The sequence below is a fragment of the Rhinopithecus bieti genome, unplaced genomic scaffold (genome assembly GCF_001698545.2).
Source record: "Rhinopithecus bieti isolate Rb0 unplaced genomic scaffold, ASM169854v2 scaffold_7985, whole genome shotgun sequence".
NCBI classification, from domain to species: Eukaryota; Metazoa; Chordata; class Mammalia; order Primates; family Cercopithecidae; genus Rhinopithecus; species Rhinopithecus bieti.
This window is the reverse complement of record NW_016805762.1, coordinates 1253153-1276965: the sequence shown is the minus strand read 5'-3', so window position 1 is coordinate 1276965 and position 23813 is coordinate 1253153. Positions and strand designations below refer to the sequence as shown.

Genomic DNA, 23813 nt, shown 5'->3' with positions numbered 1-23813 from the left:
GTCAAGTAACTGGGATTACAGGCGCCCATCACCAGCCTGGCTAATTTTTGTATTTTTAGTAGAGATGGGGTTCGCCATTATTGTATTGACCAGGCTGTTCTTGAACTCCTGACCTCAGGTGATCTGCCCGCCTCAGCCTCCCAAAGTGCTAGGATTACAGGCATGAGCCACCACGCCCAGCCAGGATAATGGAACTTTTAAAACACCAACTATAGCTCTTCATTTCTATAGCTTCTACTTTTAAATTTCATGTAAAAATGTAAACTCTGACAATGCACATGGAACAGAATTCAAAGGAAAATGAAAGGGGCTGAATTCAATTCCTAAAAAAATTAAAAAACAGCTAGTTTACTCAATTTACATAAAATAATCTAAAATTAATATACACCAGTTAAACTAGGAAACTTTAGTTTAAGACAGCACAGTTAGGGGCCTATTTGATGCACTCCCTTCTCTCCAAACACATATCAGTGATAGACAAAAAATAAAAAGAAAAACTAAAGAGACCCCACAGATACCTGAGTCCCATATGCTTTAAGAAAAAAAAGACCCCGCTGAAATGAGTAAACAAACTGTGGTATATTTAAACAAAAGAATAGAAGTATTCAGCACTGAAAAGGAACAACTTATTGCTACAACCAAATGGATAAATTTCAGAAACATCGTGCTATGCATAAAGAAGCCTTACACAAAAGAATAAATGCTGTATGCTTCTCTAATACAAAATTCTAGATCAGGCACAACAAATTTATGGTAGAAATAAAAATAAGAACAATGGTTGCTTCTGGAAGTACAGGAGTAGGACTGACTGGGAAAGAGCATAAGAAAATTGATGGTAATGTTCAGTATCTTGACAGAGGCTTAAGTTGTATAGATGATGTGTTTGGTAACACTTGGTAAATGGTACACTGAAGATTTGTACATCTTGGCCAGGTGCGGTGGCTCACACCTGTAATCCCAGCACTTTGGGAGGCCGAGGCGGACGGATCACAAGGTCAGGAGATCGAGACCGTCCTGGCTAACATGCTGAAACCCCGTCTCTAAAATACACATACACACAAAAATTAGCCAGATGTGGTGGTGGGTGCCTGCAGTCCCAGCTACTTGAGAGGCTGAGGCAGGAGAATGGCGTGAACCTGGGAGGCAGAGCTTGCAGTGAGCCGAGATCACACTATTGCACTCCAGCCTGAGCGACAGAGTGAGACTCCATCTCAAAATAAATAAATAAATAAATAAATAAAAAGATTTGTATATCTTATATGTAAATGTTACTTCAAGAAACTATAAACAAAAACAAACACTGAACTCTAGTCAGTAATATGTAATGTTTTAGAACTTACAGGTGAAGAGTACAACTTACTTTGAAGGGCATCATGAAAGAAGATAGACCAATGTGTGGATACACGAGTGGATTAATGTGGACAGATATGTAATGGAGAAATTACAATAAAATGCTGATGGTAGAATCTAAGTGATGGGCACATGTGTGTTCACTGTGTAATTCTTTCTAGTATTCTGTATGTTTGAAAATTTTTATAATAAAATGCTGGGAACGAATACCTTTATGGATCCAAAAAAAGCAAAGAAACATAAAGTAATGAGTAAGGCTATGCCATGGTTTCATGGTTCTCAGTCTGGCAGCAGACAGTGGCAATAAAGCCTTCATGTATTAAGGAGACCAGCATAGGCTGTCTACTCCAGACAAGGGCCAGAGCTAGGTTTATAACTTGGAACCAGGAGCTGGATTAGGTCGATACTAATATAGGCAGAATTGTCATTATAAGACTTGGTCCTAGGCTGGGTGCACTGGCTCCTGCTTATAATCCTAGAATTTTCGGAGGCTGAGGAGGGAGGAATGCTTGAGCCCAGGAGTTTGACACCAGCCTGGGCAACAATAGTGAGACTCCATCTCTACAAAAAAAAAAGAAAATAGAAAATTAACCAGGCATGGTGGTATACACCTGTGGTCCCAGCTACGTAAGAGGCTGAGGTGGAAGGATTGCTTGAGCCTGGGGGGTCAAGACTGCAGTAAGCAGAGACTGTGCCACTGCACTCCAGCCTGGGCTACACAGAGAGATTCTGTCTCAAAAAAAAAAAAAAAAAAAAAAGGCCAGGCACAATAGCTCACGCCTGTAATCCCAACACTTTGGGAGGCCGAGTGGGCCGATCACCTGAGGTCGGGAGTTCAAGACCAGCTTGAACAACATGGAGAAACCCCATCTCTACTAAAAATACAAAAAAACTAGCCAGGCGTGGTGGTACATGCCTGGAATCCCAGCTACTTGGGAGGCTGAGGCAGGAGAATCGCTTGAACCTAGGAGGCAGAGGTTGCAGTGAGCCAAGATCATGCCATTGTACTTCAGCCTGGGCAACAAGAGTGAAACTCCGTCTCAAAAACAAAACAAAACAAAAAACAAAAACCTAGTCCTGTACTGGAGGTCTAGGAATCTGGGTATAAATAACTATAAAATGTTTTTGCAATCTATCCATCTGACAAAGGTCTAATATCCAGAGTCTATAAGGAACTCAAACAAATTTACAAGAAACAAACAACCCCATTAAAAAGTGGGCAAAGGACATGAACAGACACTTTTCAAAAGAAGACATTCATGCAGTCAACAAACATATGAAAAACAGCTCAACATCACTCTGATCATTAGAGAAATGCAAATCAAAACCACAATGAGATACAATTTCATGCCAGTCAGAATGACGATTATTTTTCAAAAATCTAGAAACAACAGATTCTGGCAAAGTTATGGAGAAAAATAAATACCTTTTTTTTTTTTTTTCTGAGACCGAGTTTCGCTCTTGTTGCCCAGGATGGAGTGCAATGGCACGATCTCAGCTCACCGCAACCTCCACCTCTCAGGTTCAAGCAATTCTCCTGCCTCAGCCTCCCAAGTAGCTGGGATTCCAGGCATGTACCACCACGCCTGGCTAGTTTTTTTTTTTTTATATATTTTTAGTAGCGACTGGGTTTCTCCATGTTGGTCAGGCTGGTCTCAAACTCCCAACCTCAGGTGATCTGCCTGCCTTGGCCTCCCAAAGTGCTGGGATTACAGGCATGAGCCACTGCATCTGGCCTAAAAGAAACACTTTTGCACTGTTGGTGGGAATATAAATTAGTTCAACTATTGTGGAAGACAGTATGGCAATTCCTCAAAGATCTAGAGGCAGAAATACCATTTGACCCAGCAATCCCATTACTGAGTATATACCCAAAGGAATATAAATCATTCTATTATAAAGATACATGCATGCATATATTTATTGCAGCACTATTCACAATAGCAAAGACATGGAATCAACCCAAATGCCCATCAGTGATAGACTGAATTAAGAAAATGTGGTACATAAACACCACGGAATACTATGCAGCCATAAAAAGGAACAAGGTCATGTCCTTTGCAGGAAAATGGATGAAGCTGGGAGTCGTTATCCTCAGCAAACTAACGCAAGAACAGAAAACCAAACATTGCACGTTCTCACTTATAAGTGGGAGCTGAACAGTGAGAACACATGGACACATGGAGGGGAAACAACACAGACTGGGGCCCGTCAGGGTGGGAGTTGGGGGAGGGAGAGCATCAAGAATAGCTAATGGATGCTGGGCTTAATATCAAGGTGACTGTTTGATCTGTGCAGCAAACCACCATGGCACACATTTACCTATGTAACAAACCTGCACACCCTGCACATGTACCCCAGAACTTAAAAGTTGAAGGAAAAAATAAAATAAAATAAAATGCTCAACTAAAAAGAAATAATAATAATTGTAAAGTGGATAAACAGTGAGGGTGATAACAAAGGGAGAAAAATAACAAAACAAAACAAATCTTCCACTAAAATTTAGGTTGAAAACTAAAGTTTCAAAACACACAAGTCTAACACTGAGAGACAACCAATAAAATTAACAAATGGAATAAAAATTCACTTTCGATGACTCTGATTTTATAAGAGTTGGGTAAGACTGCTCTGTCCTGCCTAACAAAGCTGAAAAGCAAGCCTCTAACAGACTAAACTATTTCTGAGTAACTTAACAGTGACCCAGAATAAAGCTCAAGAATATTTAGAGGAATACAAAAATATCCAGCACCTAGTAAGGTAAAATTCACAATGTATAGCATCTGATTAAAAAAAAATTAACAGGCATGCAAAGAAGCAGGAAAATATTACCCACAATGAGGAGCAAAACTCTATAGAAATAGATCCAGAAATCATACAGATACTTGAATTAGTAGAAAAGGATATAAAAATAGCTCCTAGAACTATATTCTATATGTTTCAGAAGAAAAGTAATGACTGCACATATGATATAGAGGCATGGAAGATATTTAAAAGGCCTAAATCAATATTTAGAGATGAAAAAGATAATGTTTTAGATTAAAAATATAGTGGATGAGATTAACAGCAGATTAGATAATGCACAACAAAAGATTAGTAATCTTGAAGACAACATAATAAAAAGTACTGAAATTGAAACACAGAAAGGAAAAAGACTGAACAACAACAACAAAAAGCATCAGTAAGCCAACTTTTAGGCAGCCATGTAACTTAAGTCTTAACATATCACTGAAGTTTGCAGAGGACAGATAAAGTATTTGAACACATAATGGCCAAAACCTTCCCCAACATGTTGAAAACTGAAAACCTACAGACCCAAGAATCTCAATGAGCTCCAAGCACAAGAAACAAAGAAAATTACCTAAGGTACATAATAATCAAATTGCTTAAAACCAGTAATAAAGAGAAAATCCTAAGAAAAAGAAAGAAGATACGCTACAGTAGCCAAAGAAAAGGAAAAAAAGATATACTACACATAGCGGAACAAAGATAAGAATGACAGCTTTTAAATATTAATAAGAAGTAATGGAAGGCAGAATATCTTTAAAGAACTAAAAGGAAAAAAACTTGTCAATCTAGAATTCTACACCTATATTTTTCCAAAGCAAAATAAAGACTTTGTCAAACATAACAAAAGCTAAAAGAATTCATCACCAACAGACTTGGACAACAAGAAAAATTAAAGTATGCCTTGGGAAGAAAAATGATACCAAACAAAAATCTGGATTGATACAAAGAAATACATAGCAGTGAAATGGTAACTACGTGAGGAATTATAATGCTTTTCTTATATCTCTTTAAAATATGACCTGAAGGTAGATGGTGATAAGTTAGAGACACATAATAAACTTTAAAGCAACCACTAAAAAAAGTTATTGCTAATAAACCAACAAAGGAGATAAAAATGGAATCACATAAATTATTTAACTAATGTACCCCCACGCCTGGCTAGTTTTTTTTTTTTTATATATTTTTAGTAGCGACTGGGTTTCTCCATGTTGGTCAGGCTGGTCTCAAACTCCCAACCTCAGGTGATCTGCCTGCCTTGGCCTCCCAAAGTGCTGGGATTACAGGCATGAGCCACTGCATCTGGCCTAAAAGAAACACTTTTGCACTGTTGGTGGGAATATAAATTAGTTCAACTATTGTGGAAGACAGTATGGCAATTCCTCAAAGATCTAGAGGCAGAAATACCATTTGACCCAGCAATCCCATTACTGAGTATATACCCAAAGGAATATAAATCATTCTATTATAAAGATACATGCATGCATATATTTATTGCAGCACTATTCACAATAGCAAAGACATGGAATCAACCCAAATGCCCATCAGTGATAGACTGAATTAAGAAAATGTGGTACATAAACACCACGGAATACTATGCAGCCATAAAAGGAACAAGGTCATGTCCTTTGCAGGAAAATGGATGAAGCTGGGAGTCGTTATCCTCAGCAAACTAACGCAAGAACAGAAAACCAAACATTGCACGTTCTCACTTATAAGTGGGAGCTGAACAGTGAGAACACATGGACACATGGAGGGGAAACAACACAGACTGGGGCCCGTCAGGGTGGGAGTTGGGGAGGGAGAGCATCAAGAATAGCTAATGGATGCTGGGCTTAATATCAAGGTGACTGTTTGATCTGTGCAGCAAACCACCATGGCACACATTTACCTATGTAACAAACCTGCACACCCTGCACATGTACCCCAGAACTTAAAAGTTGAAGGAAAAAATAAAATAAAATAAAATGCTCAACTAAAAGAAATAATAATAATTGTAAAGTGGATAAACAGTGAGGGTGATAACAAAGGGAGAAAATAACAAAACAAAACAAATCTTCCACTAAAATTTAGGTTGAAAACTAAAGTTTCAAAACACACAAGTCTAACACTGAGAGACAACCAATAAAATTAACAAATGGAATAAAATTCACTTTCGATGACTCTGATTTTATAAGAGTTGGGTAAGACTGCTCTGTCCTGCCTAACAAAGCTGAAAAGCAAGCCTCTAACAGACTAAACTATTTCTGAGTAACTTAACAGTGACCCAGAATAAAGCTCAAGAATATTTAGAGGAATACAAAATATCCAGCACCTAGTAAGGTAAAATTCACAATGTATAGCATCTGATTAAAAAAAAATTAACAGGCATGCAAAGAAGCAGGAAAATATTACCCACAATGAGGAGCAAAACTCTATAGAAATAGATCCAGAAATCATACAGATACTTGAATTAGTAGAAAAGGATATAAAATAGCTCCTAGAACTATATTCTATATGTTTCAGAAGAAAAGTAATGACTGCACATATGATATAGAGGCATGGAAGATATTTAAAAGGCCTAAATCAATATTTAGAGATGAAAAGATAATGTTTTAGATTAAAATATAGTGGATGAGATTAACAGCAGATTAGATAATGCACAACAAAAGATTAGTAATCTTGAAGACAACATAATAAAAGTACTGAAATTGAAACACAGAAAGGAAAAGACTGAACAACAACAACAAAAGCATCAGTAAGCCAACTTTTAGGCAGCCATGTAACTTAAGTCTTAACATATCACTGAAGTTTGCAGAGGACAGATAAAGTATTTGAACACATAATGGCCAAAACCTTCCCCAACATGTTGAAAACTGAAAACCTACAGACCCAAGAATCTCAATGAGCTCCAAGCACAAGAAACAAAGAAAATTACCTAAGGTACATAATAATCAAATTGCTTAAAACCAGTAATAAAGAGAAAATCCTAAGAAAAGAAAGAAGATACGCTACAGTAGCCAAAGAAAAGGAAAAAAAGATATACTACACATAGCGGAACAAAGATAAGAATGACAGCTTTTAAATATTAATAAGAAGTAATGGAAGGCAGAATATCTTTAAAGAACTAAAAGGAAAAAAACTTGTCAATCTAGAATTCTACACCTATATTTTCCAAAGCAAAATAAAGACTTTGTCAAACATAACAAAAGCTAAAAGAATTCATCACCAACAGACTTGGACAACAAGAAAATTAAAGTATGCCTTGGGAAGAAAATGATACCAAACAAAATCTGGATTGATACAAAGAAATACATAGCAGTGAAATGGTAACTACGTGAGGAATTATAATGCTTTTCTTATATCTCTTTAAAATATGACCTGAAGGTAGATGGTGATAAGTTAGAGACACATAATAAACTTTAAAGCAACCACTAAAAAAAGTTATTGCTAATAAACCAACAAAGGAGATAAAAATGGAATCACATAAATTATTTAACTAATGCAAATGAGGGCTGAACAAAGGGGAAAAAGAAACAAAAAACAGACTAGCAAAATAAAAGAGGGGAAAAGAAACAAAGAACAGACAAAACAAACAAAAAACGAATAGCAAGATGGTGGAATCAAATCTAACAATATCAATAATCACATTAAATGTAAATGTTTTAAACTCCCTAGTTAAAAGGCAAAGATTATCAGATTGGATAAAAACATAAGACCTAGCTATATGGTGCATACAAGAAACCCACTTTAAATAAAAAGACAAAAAGTGTTTACAAGTAAAAGGATGAAAAAAAGATGTATCTGCTAACACTAAACAAAAGAAAGCTGAAGTGGCTTCATTAATACCAAACTAGATCTCAGAGCAAAGACTATTACCAGGATCAAAGAGGTCCATTTCAGAGTGATATAAGGGTCAATTCATCATGCACACAAAATAATCCTAAATGTTTATGAACCTATTAATAGAACTTCAAAATATAAAGCAAAAACTGATACAACTGCCAAGAGAAACAGATAAATCCACAATTATAGTCAGAAATTATAATACTCCCCACCACTTCAATAATTGATAGCTCCAATATATAGAAAATCATTAAGGACATCAAAAACTTGAATAACACTATCAACCAATTTGACTTAATTGACACTTATAAAACATCTCGCCCGGCTGGGCACGTTGACTCACACCTGTAATCCCAGCACTTCGGGAGGCCATGGGCGGATCGTGGAGGTCAAGTGATCGAGACCATCCTGGCCAACATGATGAAACCCTATCTCTACTAAAAATTAAAAAAAAAAAAATAGTTGGGCACGGTGGTGCGCACCTGTAGTCCCAGCTACTCTGGAGGCTGAGGCAGAAGAATTGCTGGAATCCAGGAGGCGGAGGTTGCAGTGAGCCAAGATCGTGCCACTGCACTCTAGCCTAGTGACAGAGCGAGACTCCATCTCAAAAAAAAAAAAAAAAAAAAAGTCTCACCCAAAAATAGCAGAATATATGTTATTTTTAAGTGCACTAGCACATTTACCAAAGAGAGAATATATTTGGATTATAAAACAAGCCTCAATAAATTTACAAGATGTCAAATCATAAAAAGTATGCTAACCACAATGGAATCAAATTATAAATCAATAAGATATATTTTTAAAATTTCCAAATATTTGGAAACTAAATAACAAACTTCTAAATAACTTAGAGGTCAAGAAAAAAATCAAAAGGGAAATTATTTTAAATCATGGCCCAAATAAAAATGAAGACGTGTCAAAATGTGGGGAATGCTGATAAAGCAGTACTCACAGGGAAATTGGAAGGCACTAAACATTTCTGTTCCATCTCCTAGAAGAGATGGCCAAATACGGCATGTTCTCACTTTTAAGTGGGAGCTAAATGATGAGAACTCATGAGCCCAAAGAAGGGAACGACAGATACTGGGATCTACTTGAGGGTGGAAGTTGGGAGGAGGAAGAGGAGCAGAAAAGATAACTATTGGGTACTGGGATTAATACCTGGGTGATGAAATCATCTGTACAACAAACCCATGACACGAGTTTACCTATGTAACAAACCTTCACATGTACCTCTGAACCTAAATGTTTAAAAACAACAACAACAACAGAAATCTCAACATTACAAAATACAGATCACCAATGAGTCCAAGTTTCAAGCAACCAAACAAGTATGAGTTAATGCTTTAGATGCAGAATTTCTTGAGAATATACCCAGATCAATAAATATGATCTGATCTAGAGTTACATTCTATTCTCTGGCTTACAATCCATCCTCACATATATTCCCCAGGATACCACAGATACAAGTTAGCAAAATTTTGCAATTCTTTTCAAGGACAGACTATTTCCAGTCAGATCAGATTTTGTCCCTATACTAGGCAGCATGCAGAGATCTGGGCCTCATGACAAGATAATAGAGGCAGGTCTTAAGTGTGGATAGCCCTTTGCAAAGCAACTGCCCTAGGTGAGGTTATTACAGGATCTTCAAGCAAGAGAAGGCTAATTTTCTCACACATGGAAAGTAAGCAGCTTCTATCAACAATGGAGGCTCAGAGTGACTGGAGTTTTTTCAAGATTCTCAGCTCTGTCCACGTCTACGTAGATGTCCCCATTCCAAGTCTCAGGGTTCTACTTCTTTCCAATCAATATTCTAAATGAGACACTGACAAAGGTCAGGTAATTTTATTACTAGTGCAGTTAAAACTGTGTTCAGGCACCTGTCACCATGCCTGGCTAATTTTTGTATTTTTTGTAGAGACCGAGTTTTGCCATATTTCCCAGGCTGGTCTCGAACTTCTGGGCTCAAGCAGTCCTCCTGCCTCAGCCTCCCGAAGTGCTGGGATTATAGGCAGTGAGCCAAGATCATGCCACTGCACTCCAGCTCAGACGACAGAGCAAGACTGTCTCAAAAATAAAATAAAATAAAACTATATTCAATTTTTAGCAAGTCTTTCTGTGGCTACACAAAATAAAGTGCTTTAGAACCACAGAAACTTTCTGATTCTCTAAGATTTGACCGATCTAATGCTTTGAAGACCTGAGTTTGACATTTTCTTTCTGTTAGTGCTCCAGTGAACACAGAGGCACCCATCTCACTTCTTTCTCAGTCCCTGTAGTCATTACTGCCGTAACAGTCAAGCACTTTAGCCACTTGGTCCTCCAGCACACAGCTTCAGAAATAATTTTGTCACAGTCAACCAAATGTATTAATTTGATTGTGATGCCACTACATGTTGTGGGTTACTTAGATGATTTCCCATTGGCAAAGAGCTAAAGAAATTACCAAACCAACCCCCAAATTCTATCTTTGAAAGTTTTCTCACCAGGATCCCATTCTTAGTGACAATTTCTTTATCAGTCAGGGTCCATGCAAGAATCTGAAAATGCATCCATTATTTTAACAGAGAGATTTGATTTGATTTTAAAGTTGCCAGCATCAACATCAAGAGAATTTTCATATGAAAAATGTTAACCATATGTTGAAGAACTGAAAAGGCAAAAACTGGACACTGAGTTACTACTTATGTGATAAGACGTAGTAACAGCAAGAAGCAGCTATCACTCCTAGGACAAGGGAACAGAGAAAAGAGAATAAAGATAATTTACTATAGTTTAGAAATGTGGAGGCGAGACTCTGTGGAGCTCAGGACTCAGATCTGAGGAAAGGATACTGGTATCTTTAAGGGAGTGCATAAGGCTGATTCTAGCAGAGTAGGAAAGCATAAACTGGAACAAGTGGGACCAAGTATTAATGCCAGAGTGAGGCACTATCGTGGCAAGTGACAGACAAGAAAAGGAATCAACAGGAAGCAGCAAGTCCCTTCATCCTCCTTCCAGCCTTCCAGCCTCCCTCCCTTGTTGGCAAAGCCCCATAGGCAGTCAGCTTGCAAAGAAGAAATGTAGTTTAGAGTTCTGCCCTAGATTCACAAAGCAGAGGGGTGGTATGAAGTTGAGGTCAACAGCTTAATAAACTGTAGTCAAGAGCAGGCCAGGAGTAGCTACTGGAGTCATGGTCCCTGATTATTTGAAACTGTTAAAGGATGTAAATGGACTTTTGGGCTTCTTTGTGCTCAGTGCCTGACAAAAGCTATCAGAGATCACAGAAACCACTACATGGTGAAAGAAAAATACTATATTTCTAGTTGCATGCTTCTTTGCTATTGCTATTGGAATTTCAATAATCATATGCTCCTGTTCTTTCTCCACTCCCACACAGTGCAGGCGGACATAGCCAACAGTGGAAGGAAGCAAACAGTGAAAAACTCAAGAGCAGTACTAAGGGAAAAACGATGACAGAAAACACATGAACAGTAGGGATGGTATTATGGGAGGTTAAAACAAAACAAAACAATGACAAGGGTGAAAAACATGCATAGTAACTAGTTTACCCTTCTGATGGGGTACTATTAGAAAGACGTTTTTAATAGATTGAGATGGTGTCCAAGTTTTCATCATTTCTAGTCAATAAATATGTGGCCGTGGCTTAAGTTCACAAAAAAACATAGTAAAAAGTTTATCTACATGGGCAAAGCTAACTCAGATGGAGAAAAGGGTTGTGTTAGGCACATGATGACTGGTTAGGCCTAAATTAGGATGGAAGTGACTGGTATTTACATGGTCTTGTGGCCTTAGCAGTGCTTAGCTCAGACTTCCAAACGTTCTATGATTACATGGGCTTCCACTCTTGTAAAAGTCTTACCTAAATGGGGTGATTTGGCAATTATTAAATGTTCAAACCAAGTCTTAAAGCTGGCTGAGCCAGGATTTAAACCTATGTCTGTCTGACTCCAAAATCTGTCTGTTAACCACTACAAACATGAGGCTCCTGACTATCCTCTTCCCAGTACTAAAGACTGATATCTAAGATATCTAACTAGTTGGCCTATTTAAAATAAAATTTAAAGCACATAAGGTAATTATCAACTAGCTACTATTTTCCTTAGTGGAGGAAAATTATGCTTCATTAAGAGAATAACACTAACATTATAGTCATTTAAAAATCTTGTGTTAAGACTGCTTTTTCCACATGGGCAACACCTTCCTAATTTCAATTACAAACTTTTGTGTAATGAACATTAGCAATGAAATCTGACAGGTCAAGAATAACCAACTGTGTTAAGATTGGTCTTTGTTTTCCAATCTTACCCCCACATGTAAGGAACTGGTATTTCCAATCCTCATCCACATACAAGGCAAGGAATTCTACGCTGTATTGCTGGTAGGGTGAGGAGCAGTGTGGTCCTGTTAAAACTTCGATCACTTCCTAAAGATGGCATATATTTTCAGAAACTGACACGGGCCCGTGTTCTTTAAGGCAATCACATATATGTGACCAAAGGCTATTTTAAAACTCGTTTTACATAGCCTTCTTTATTCACTAACATGTTCTCTGCCCCTCTGTTGATGCTGTCTTCTCTGAAATGCCTTTTATTCCCTACTATACACATTTGACTCCATTTATTTTTCAAGATGCTCATTCTCCAAAATCCAGCTCATGTCTCTCTTCAACTGAGTCCTCTCTGACCTCAGACCATGGCAGTTATCCACTTAGAACTGCTGTTTGATCTTTTTGTAACTATTATCTTCTCAAAGGGACTTCGGAGGCTGCGGCCTAGAAAAACTGTTGTGGGCTAGTTACACGGTTTCGACTCACTGTTATTTACAAGGCTTGTCTAAACATGATACAATAGCATCTCCTCAAAATAGAAATTGAACCTCTAGGCTAGAAGAATCGCTCAGCGGTTATCTGACAGACCATTCTCTTGTCTCCAATAGGCAACTGTCTACCTTCGGTGTAACTTATTTCTAAGGTCTCTTCCAGCTCTAAAATTATGATTTTACAATTCTATCGACAAAATATTACTTCAAAACGTGTGCAATGTATATAGAAACCATTAAATTCTCAAACGGTAACAGTTCAGTTACAAGTTACTCTGAAGGATCTGAGGCTAAGGGCTCCATTCAGGTCAGAATCACAACCATTAACCTCGCTTACTATCCAGTCTGTGCACTGTAGCACAGGTGACTGACTCATCCTGGACACACAGTAGGCCCGAATCCAGCACAGAAGCCTACTAGAGAAGCACTTTCTCTCAACACCAGGCCCAAGCCCTTCCTGGCTGCTTTATCGCCTAGAAACAAAGCTGAGTAAAACACTCCAATGCGGTACCACCCCAAGATGCCCCAGCGACGCGGACCACACGGTGATGCAGGGCAGTGACGCAGGTGCAGGGTCCACTTTGTTTTCCTTCCAGAGAAAGTCGGAGTCCTAGGCACCTGGGGACACCGAATCCCCGACGTCCTCCGGCCCGCGGCCCTCCAGCTCCTGTGCCCCCTGCAGGTCGTCGCGACCCCACTCCCGGGGTGTTCGCCCCTTCGTCTCTCACCCCTGGGACACTTACCATCCCAATACCAGACCGGTGGTCACGACGAAGCAAGTAAAGACCACCGCGATGTAGAAAAGTGGCGAGTATTCATAAAGCGTTACCAGAAACACCGCAGCCATCAGGGTCTCGCTCTGGACAGAGCCAGGCTCAAGCCGCGTAGCCCAGCCCAGCCCACCCCGGCAGAGCCCAGCCCGCCCGGCCAGGGTAAAAGCCACTACGGTGCGTCGGAGCGGACAAACTTTGTAGGTCCGCACTCGCCTGGAGTTCTCGCAAGCTATAGACTTTAGGGCACCCTCGCCGGCAGCGGGAGCCGGCGTGCCAATCACGGCACCGCCTGCATGACACGCCACGCCCCTCCCGCTCCCGTCCCGAGCTATTGGCTACGCAGACCGGGGGTGGGGGGCCCGACTCGCACCGCCCCTGACTCCCAGGATTGGTACCCAGCGGGCATCCTAGGCTCTGTGGCCCAGTGGTCATTGCTGTGCCGCGGGCAAATTCTAAGTAGACTTTGGGGCCAACTCTGTCCCAGCCTTAGGCAATGTAGGTTTTCTGATGTCAGAGAGAGGCACAGTCTGAAATCACGTGCACCGTTTCTAAATCCTGAAACCCTGCCTATTATATAGTAGGCAAATTTGGGAGGAGGTGGAGGAGGAAGAGGAGAAGGAGAAGGGGGAGCATCTTGGGTTGCACAAAATGAAATAACCATAGGCACAGTGAAAACACAAAAGAAGGAGTCTCTACCACAAGCAATTTATACGAGACTTGTCAGCCTTTTCAGATTGGACTTAATCTTAGAGGAAAATCAGCATTGCTTATCCAAGATTCTCGTAGAAATAAAGCATCCGCTTCCTCCCATATCCCCCTCTTTTTCTCCACTTCTTGTAATCCTCAAATTAGAATTAGCCAAACATTTGAACCTATATTTGTTTCCACTTTAAGAATAATTTTTTAAAAACTTTTTTAACTGCACAGAAACTTTTTTAAAAGTACAGAAAGTAGCTAAAAGGTCACTCCCTTGTCTCAACCCTGTGAGTCAGCTCCATCAAGGTGGCCTCCCTGAAAGTCTTTCATAACACTTCATTGACACCTCATTGGTTTGCATTTAATCCTAAAGCCACATCTAGTCACATTGGAGAATGGGGATATGTAGTCTTATTATTCGTGAGCAGCAACACACCCTGCTACAAATCAAGAGTTTTGTTACTGAGGAAGAAAGAGAATGGACATTGGGACAGGTAACTAGTAGCCTCTGTCACACTCCCAAATCACCAATAAAATTCGTGCTTGAGAAAGATGAACTAAGTTTGTCCTATGGCCTCACATATTCCTTGGCAAATGACCACGTATTCTCTGGAGTAGCACTGTTTGAGAAGTTTGCTTCCACAATACAATTTTTAATTACTACATATCGGATTTGTGAAAGTGTATAGTTTAATCAGCCTTCAATTGTTGGACAATTTTTTCATTGCTATAAGTAACACTGCAGTGAACATCCCTACAGCTAAAGTATTTCCTTAGGATAAATTACTAGAGGTGGAACTGAGAGGTGAAACAGGGTGGGCCTCTGGGTCAGGTGGAGACTTGGAGAACTTTTCTGTCTAGCTAGAGAATTTAAACGCACCAATCAGTGCTCTTTGTCTAGCTAAAGGTTTGTAAATGCACCAATCTGCACTCTGTAAAAATGCACCAATCAGCACTCTGTAAAATAGACCAATCAGCGCTCTGTAAAATGGACCAATCAGCAGGATGTGGGCGGGGCCAAATAAGGGACTAAAGGCTAGCCACTGGCTCTAGCAGTGGCAACCCATTTAGGTTCCCTTCCGTGCTGTGGAAGCTGTGTTCTTTCGTTCTTCACAATGAATCTTGCTGCTCTTCAGTCTTTGGGTCTGCATTACCTTTATGAGCTGTAACACTCACCGCAAGGGTCTGTGGCTTCAGTTATTAAGACCATGAACCCACCAGGAGGAAAAAACGACTCTGGATGTGCCACCTTTAAGAGCTATAACACTTACTGCGAAGGTCTGCCACTTCATTCCTAAAGTCAGCGAGACCACGAACCGAAACTCTGGACACATCTGAACATCTGAAGGAACAAACGCTGGACACGCCATCTTTAAGAGCTGTGACACCACAAGGGTCTGCGACTTCATTCTTGAATTCAGTGAGACCAAGAACCCACCAGAAGGAACCAATTCCAGACACATTTTGGCGACCACAAAGGGACTATCGACCATCACCAAGCGGTGAGCACCATCATACCGCTTTCGCTTGCTCTTCTGTCCTATTTTTCCTTAGAATTCGGGGGCTAAATACCGAGCACCTGTCGGCCAGTTAAAAGCGACTAGCGTGGCCGTCGGACTCAAGACATGGGTATCAGGCTTTATGGGAAAGGGCTCTCTAACTACCCCTGTGACCATGAGCAGAACTCTGAAAGTCATGTTGCCCAAGCCAGACTGGCCCATCTATCCTATCTATCCTGACCCTTGTCTCCTGGGTCCTAATGCCTGTCAGACAAACTTCCTCTTGCCTCTTCTCCAAGGCTCGTCCCGCTTCTAAAAACCATTCCCTGTCTCTGGTGATTTTCTAGTTTCTCCTATAAGAATGATTTCTAGTATAAACTTTAGGACTCTGTTACCTTCTTTAGGCACCCAGGCTTGCCAATCAGAAAGACATAATTTTTGCCCAAAGCCCCATTGTAGGTGGGATTTTAGGATCTGGAATTTTAGGATCCCTCCTCAGACAAGCAGGCCTAACAAAAGCTATTCCTGAAGCTAGGATATGGGGAGCCTCAAAAATTGTATACTTCGTATTCATGTAAGTGAGGACAAAAGGCATCACTCTTCCAACACCGGAGATTCCTTCCCTCCCTCAGGGTATGGCCCTCCACTTCATTTTTGGGTGACACAGGTAAAGTCCCAATACTAACAGGAGAATGCTTAGGACTCTAACAGGTTTTCGAGAATGCGTCGGGAAGGGCCACTAAATGCGATTTTTCTTGGTCCTCCTTGTGGTCTAGGGTTCTTGGGCAGGGGGAGAAATAAACAAAGCAAAACCACAGGCGGTTTTGCCTTTCAGATGGGAAACACTCAGGCATCAACAGGTGCACCCTTGAAATGCATCCTAAGGCACTGGGACCAATATGACCCGAAAACCCCGAAAAAAAGGCGGCTCATTTTTTTTTTTCTGCACTATGGCTTGGCCCCAATATTCTTTCTCTGATGGGGAAAAATGGCCACCTGAGGGAAGTAGAAATTACAATACTATCCTGCAGCTTGACCTTTTCTGTAAGAAGGAAGGCAAATGGAGTGAAATACCTTATGTCCAAGCTTTCTTTTCATTGAAGGAGAACACACAGCTATGCACAGCTTGCAATTTATATTCTACAGGAGGACCTTTCAGCTTACCCCCATATCCTAGCATCCTTATAGCTCTCATTCCTATTAATGATAAGCCTCTTCTAGTCTCCCCCGCCCACAAGGAAATCAGCAAAAAAATCTCCAAAGGACCACAAAAACCCCCCAGCTATCAGTTATGTCCCCTTCAAGCTGTAGGGGCAGGGGAATTTGGCCCAACCCGGTACGTGTCCTTTTCTCCCTCTCTGATTTAAAGCAGATCAGGGCAGACCTGGGGAAGTTTTCAGATGATCCTGATAGGTACATAGATGTCCTACAGGGTCTAGGGCAAACCTTCTATCTCACTTGGAGAGATGTCATGCTATTGGTAAGTCAAACCCTGGCCTTTAATGAAAAGAATGTGGTTTTAGCTGCAGCCCGAGAGTTTGGAGATACCTGTTATCTTAAGTAAATGATAGAATGACAGCTGAAGAAAGGGACAAATTCCCTACCAGTCAGCAAGCCATCCCCAGTATGGATCCCCACTGGGACCTCAACTCAGATCATGGGGACTGGAGTCGTAAACATCTGTTGACCTGTGTTCTAGAAGGATTAAGGAGAATTAGGAAAAAGCCCATGAATTATTCAATGATATCTGTCATAACTCAGGGAAAGGAAGATAATCCTTTTGCCTTCCTCAACCGGCTATGGGAGGCCTTAAGAAAACATACTCCCCTGTCACCCAACTCACTAGAGGGTCAACTGATCCTAAAAGATAAGTTTATTACCCAAGCAGCCGCAGATATCAGGAGAAAGCTCTAAAAGCAACCCCTGGGCCCTGAACAACATCTAGAGGCATTATTAAACCTGGCAACCTCGGTGTTCTATAATAGGGACCAAGAGGAACAGGCCCAAAAGGAAAGGAACGATCAGGAAAAGGCTGCAGCCTTAGTCATGGCGCTCAGACAAACAAACCTTGGGGTTCAGAGAGGACAGAAAATGGAGCAGGCCAATCACCCGGTCGGGCTTGTTATCAGTGTGGTTTGCAAGGACACTTTTAAAAAAACAGGAAACAAGCTGCCCCCTTGTCCATGTCTGCTATGCTGAGGCAATCACTGGAAGGTGCACTGCCCCAGAGTGCAATGGTTCTCTGGGTCAGAAACCCCCAACCGGATGATCCAACAACAGGACTGAGGGTGCCCGGGGCAAGCACCAGCTCATGTCATCACCCTCACTGAGCCCTGAGTACGTTTAACCATTGAAGGCCAGGAAATTGACTTCCTCCTGGACACTGGCGCGGCCTTCTCAGTGTTAATCTCCTGTCCCGGACAACTGTCCTTAAGGTCTGTTACCATCCGAGGAATCCTGGCACAGCCTGTAACCAGGTATTTCTCCCGCCACCTCAGTTGTAATTGGGAGACTTTGCTCTTTCCACATGCCTTTCTTGTTATGCCTAAAAGTCCCACACCCTTATTAGGGAGGGACATATTAGCCAAAGCTTGAGCTATTATCTACATGAATATGGGGAACAAGTTACCCATTTGTTGTCCCCTACTGGAGGAGTGAAACAACCCTGAAGTCTGGGCACTGGAGGGAACAAACTCAAGCTCCGGCCTTAAACCTTCCCATAGGATGAAACTTTTCTTTGTATGTCACAGAGAGAGCAGGGATAGCTCTTGGAGTCCTTACTCAGACTCGCAGGACAACCCCACAACCAGTGGCATACATAAGCAAGGAAATTGATGTAGTAGCAAAAGGCTGGCCTCACTGTTTTAAGGGTAGTTGCGACAGTGTCCATCTTACTGTCAGAGGCTATCAAAATAATATAAGGAAATGATCTCGATCTCTGGACTACTCATGTTGTAAATGGCATACTAGGTGCCAAAGGCAGTTTATGGCTATCAGACAACCGCCTGTTTAGATACCAGGCACTACTCCTTGGGGACCGGTGCTTCAAATATGTATGTGCATGGCCCTCAACCCTGCCACTTTTCTCCCAGAGGATGGGGAACCAATCAAGCATGTCTGCCAACAAATTATAGCAGACTTATGCCGCTTGAGATGATCTCTTAGAAGTCCCCTTAGCTAATCCTGACCTTAACCTATATACCGATGGAAGTTGATTTGTGGAGAATGGGATACAAAGGGCAGGTTATGCCGTAGTTAGTGATGTAACCGTACTTGAAAGTAAGCCTCTTCCTCCAGGGCCAAGTGTCCAGTTACCAGAACTAGTGGTGCTTACCCGAGCCTTAGAACTGGGAAAGGGAAAAAGAATAAATGTGTATACAGATAGCAAGTATGCTTATCTTGTCCTACATGCCCATGCTGCAGTATGGAAAGAAAGGGAGTTCCTAACCTCTGGGGGAACCCCCATTAAATACCACAAGGAAATCATGGAGTTATTGCACTCGGTGCAAAAACCCAAGGAGGTGGCTGTCTTACACTGCCAAAGCCATCAGAAAGGGGAAGGAGAGGAGAGAACAGCAGCATAAGCGGCTAGCAAGGCAGGGAAAGACCAGCAGAAAGGAAAGAGACAGAGACAAAGAGGGAGTCAGAAAGAGGGAGGCAAAGAAGTCAGAGAAAGAGATGGAAGTAGTAAAGAAAAAAGTGTACCCTATTCCCTTAAAAGCCAGGGTAAATTTAAAACCTATAATTGATAATTGAAGATCTTCTCCATGACCCTATAACACTCCAATACCCCCTTGTCAGTGTGAACAAGGGCATAGCCCAGAAGCACTGAGGACACTGACAACCCATAGCCTTCTTATCAAAAATCTTTAACCCAGCATGTTTCCTAACAGGGGATCTAAATCTTAATTACCATATAAAGGTTTGACCACTTCTAGGAGGAACTCCCTTCAGGACAGGAGGATAGATGGTTCCTCCTAGGCAATTAAGGAGAGAAAAATAAAAAAGACACAATGGGTATTCAGTAAGTGATAAGGGAACACTTGTAGAAGCAGTTAGGAAAATTGCCTAATAATTGGTCTGCTCAAACGTGGGAGTTGTTTGCACTCAGCCAAATCTTAAAGTACTTACAGAATCAGGAAGGAGCCATCTATACCAATTCTAAGTTAATATGTACTGAATGAGGTTTTATTAATAGCAAAGAAAAATTGAAATCGCAAACCTACAAGGTTTTCAACTAAAGTTTGCTAAAAGTTAACAGTATAACATACATTATCCCACTACCACACAGTCTCAAAGGGTTTCTCAGACAGTTTGCAAGAAATAACAAAATCTATCCTGTAAGAATAGTAACATAGACTCTTTAGCAGCAGTGACTCTCCAAAACCACCTAGGCCTAGACCTCCTCACTGCTGAGAAAGGAGGATTTTGCACATTCTTAGGGGAAGAATATTGCTTTTACACTAACCAGTCAGGGATAGTACGAGATGCCACCCAGCATTTACAGGAAAAGTCTTCTGAAATCAGACAAACTCTTATACCAACCTCTGGAGTTGGGCAACATGGCTTCTCCCCTTTCTAGGTCCCGTGACAGTCATCTTGCTATTACTCGCCTTCGGGCCCTGTATTTTTAACCTCCTTGTCAAATTTGTTTATTCTAGAATCGAGGCCATCAAGCTGGTCTTACAAATGGAACCCCAAATGAGCTCAACTAACAACTTCTACCAAGGACCCCTGGACCCACCCGCTGGCCCTTTCACTGGCCTAAAGAGTTCCCCTCTGGAGGACACTATAACAGCAGTGGCCCTTTTTCACCCCATCCAGCAGGATGTAGCTAGAGCAGTCATCGCCCAATTCCTAACAGCAGTTGGGTTGTCCTGTTTAGAGCGGGTATTGAGAGGTGAAGCAGGCTGGGCTTCTGGGTCAGGTGGGGATGTTATGCCCAGACCTTTTATTCCCCGAAGAAGACCACCAGAGACCAGAGTCAAAGCCAAGCGGCAAGGATCTTTAATGCAAGTTCGAACTTGGTCCCTCCGTTTTACAACATACAAGAGGGCCCTGAACAATGCGTGCGCTTGCCTTTTATAGCCTAATGTAAANTTAATGATAAGCCTCTTCTAGTCTCCCCGCCCACAAGGAAATCAGCAAAAAAATCTCCAAAGGACCACAAAACCCCCCAGCTATCAGTTATGTCCCCTTCAAGCTGTAGGGGCAGGGGAATTTGGCCCAACCCGGTACGTGTCCTTTTCTCCCTCTCTGATTTAAAGCAGATCAGGGCAGACCTGGGGAAGTTTTCAGATGATCCTGATAGGTACATAGATGTCCTACAGGGTCTAGGGCAAACCTTCTATCTCACTTGGAGAGATGTCATGCTATTGGTAAGTCAAACCCTGGCCTTTAATGAAAAGAATGTGGTTTTAGCTGCAGCCCGAGAGTTTGGAGATACCTGTTATCTTAAGTAAATGATAGAATGACAGCTGAAGAAAGGGACAAATTCCCTACCAGTCAGCAAGCCATCCCCAGTATGGATCCCCACTGGGACCTCAACTCAGATCATGGGGACTGGAGTCGTAAACATCTGTTGACCTGTGTTCTAGAAGGATTAAGGAGAATTAGGAAAAGCCCATGAATTATTCAATGATATCTGTCATAACTCAGGGAAAGGAAGATAATCCTTTTGCCTTCCTCAACCGGCTATGGGAGGCCTTAAGAAAACATACTCCCCTGTCACCCAACTCACTAGAGGGTCAACTGATCCTAAAAGATAAGTTTATTACCCAAGCAGCCGCAGATATCAGGAGAAAGCTCTAAAAGCAACCCCTGGGCCCTGAACAACATCTAGAGGCATTATTAAACCTGGCAACCTCGGTGTTCTATAATAGGGACCAAGAGGAACAGGCCCAAAAGGAAAGGAACGATCAGGAAAAGGCTGCAGCCTTAGTCATGGCGCTCAGACAAACAAACCTTGGGGTTCAGAGAGGACAGAAAATGGAGCAGGCCAATCACCCGGTCGGGCTTGTTATCAGTGTGGTTTGCAAGGACACTTTTAAAAAAACAGGAAACAAGCTGCCCCTTGTCCATGTCTGCTATGCTGAGGCAATCACTGGAAGGTGCACTGCCCCAGAGTGCAATGGTTCTCTGGGTCAGAAACCCCAACCGGATGATCCAACAACAGGACTGAGGGTGCCCGGGGCAAGCACCAGCTCATGTCATCACCCTCACTGAGCCCTGAGTACGTTTAACCATTGAAGGCCAGGAAATTGACTTCCTCCTGGACACTGGCGCGGCCTTCTCAGTGTTAATCTCCTGTCCCGGACAACTGTCCTTAAGGTCTGTTACCATCCGAGGAATCCTGGCACAGCCTGTAACCAGGTATTTCTCCCGCCACCTCAGTTGTAATTGGGAGACTTTGCTCTTTCCACATGCCTTTCTTGTTATGCCTAAAAGTCCCACACCCTTATTAGGGAGGGACATATTAGCCAAAGCTTGAGCTATTATCTACATGAATATGGGGAACAAGTTACCCATTTGTTGTCCCCTACTGGAGGAGTGAAACAACCCTGAAGTCTGGGCACTGGAGGGAACAAACTCAAGCTCCGGCCTTAAACCTTCCCATAGGATGAAACTTTTCTTTGTATGTCACAGAGAGAGCAGGGATAGCTCTTGGAGTCCTTACTCAGACTCGCAGGACAACCCCACAACCAGTGGCATACATAAGCAAGGAAATTGATGTAGTAGCAAAAGGCTGGCCTCACTGTTTTAAGGGTAGTTGCGACAGTGTCCATCTTACTGTCAGAGGCTATCAAAATAATATAAGGAAATGATCTCGATCTCTGGACTACTCATGTTGTAAATGGCATACTAGGTGCCAAAGGCAGTTTATGGCTATCAGACAACCGCCTGTTTAGATACCAGGCACTACTCCTTGGGGACCGGTGCTTCAAATATGTATGTGCATGGCCCTCAACCCTGCCACTTTTCTCCCAGAGGATGGGGAACCAATCAAGCATGTCTGCCAACAAATTATAGCAGACTTATGCCGCTTGAGATGATCTCTTAGAAGTCCCCTTAGCTAATCCTGACCTTAACCTATATACCGATGGAAGTTGATTTGTGGAGAATGGGATACAAAGGGCAGGTTATGCCGTAGTTAGTGATGTAACCGTACTTGAAAGTAAGCCTCTTCCTCCAGGGCCAAGTGTCCAGTTACCAGAACTAGTGGTGCTTACCCGAGCCTTAGAACTGGGAAAGGGAAAAGAATAAATGTGTATACAGATAGCAAGTATGCTTATCTTGTCCTACATGCCCATGCTGCAGTATGGAAAGAAAGGGAGTTCCTAACCTCTGGGGAACCCCATTAAATACCACAAGGAAATCATGGAGTTATTGCACTCGGTGCAAAACCCAAGGAGGTGGCTGTCTTACACTGCCAAAGCCATCAGAAAGGGGAAGGAGAGGAGAGAACAGCAGCATAAGCGGCTAGCAAGGCAGGGAAAGACCAGCAGAAAGGAAAGAGACAGAGACAAAGAGGGAGTCAGAAAGAGGGAGGCAAAGAAGTCAGAGAAAGAGATGGAAGTAGTAAAGAAAAAAGTGTACCCTATTCCCTTAAAAGCCAGGGTAAATTTAAAACCTATAATTGATAATTGAAGATCTTCTCCATGACCCTATAACACTCCAATACCCCTTGTCAGTGTGAACAAGGGCATAGCCCAGAAGCACTGAGGACACTGACAACCCATAGCCTTCTTATCAAAATCTTTAACCCAGCATGTTTCCTAACAGGGGATCTAAATCTTAATTACCATATAAAGGTTTGACCACTTCTAGGAGGAACTCCCTTCAGGACAGGAGGATAGATGGTTCCTCCTAGGCAATTAAGGAGAGAAAATAAAAAAGACACAATGGGTATTCAGTAAGTGATAAGGGAACACTTGTAGAAGCAGTTAGGAAAATTGCCTAATAATTGGTCTGCTCAAACGTGGGAGTTGTTTGCACTCAGCCAAATCTTAAAGTACTTACAGAATCAGGAAGGAGCCATCTATACCAATTCTAAGTTAATATGTAC

The 23813-nt window shown here is 41.7% G+C and overlaps 1 protein-coding gene across 1 annotated transcript in view; it reads right to left on the bottom strand.

The window, feature by feature from the left end:
• The window catches only part of CGRRF1 (cell growth regulator with ring finger domain 1), a 59487-nt gene extending 45716 nt beyond the window's left edge, over window positions 1-13771 (bottom strand). The window contains 1 exon segment of the mRNA XM_017873640.1: window positions 13524-13771. Within this exon segment, the coding sequence (XP_017729129.1) occupies window positions 13524-13627 (104 nt within the window). The 5' untranslated portion in view covers window positions 13628-13771.
• Window positions 13772-23813: the final 10042 nt, after the last annotated feature.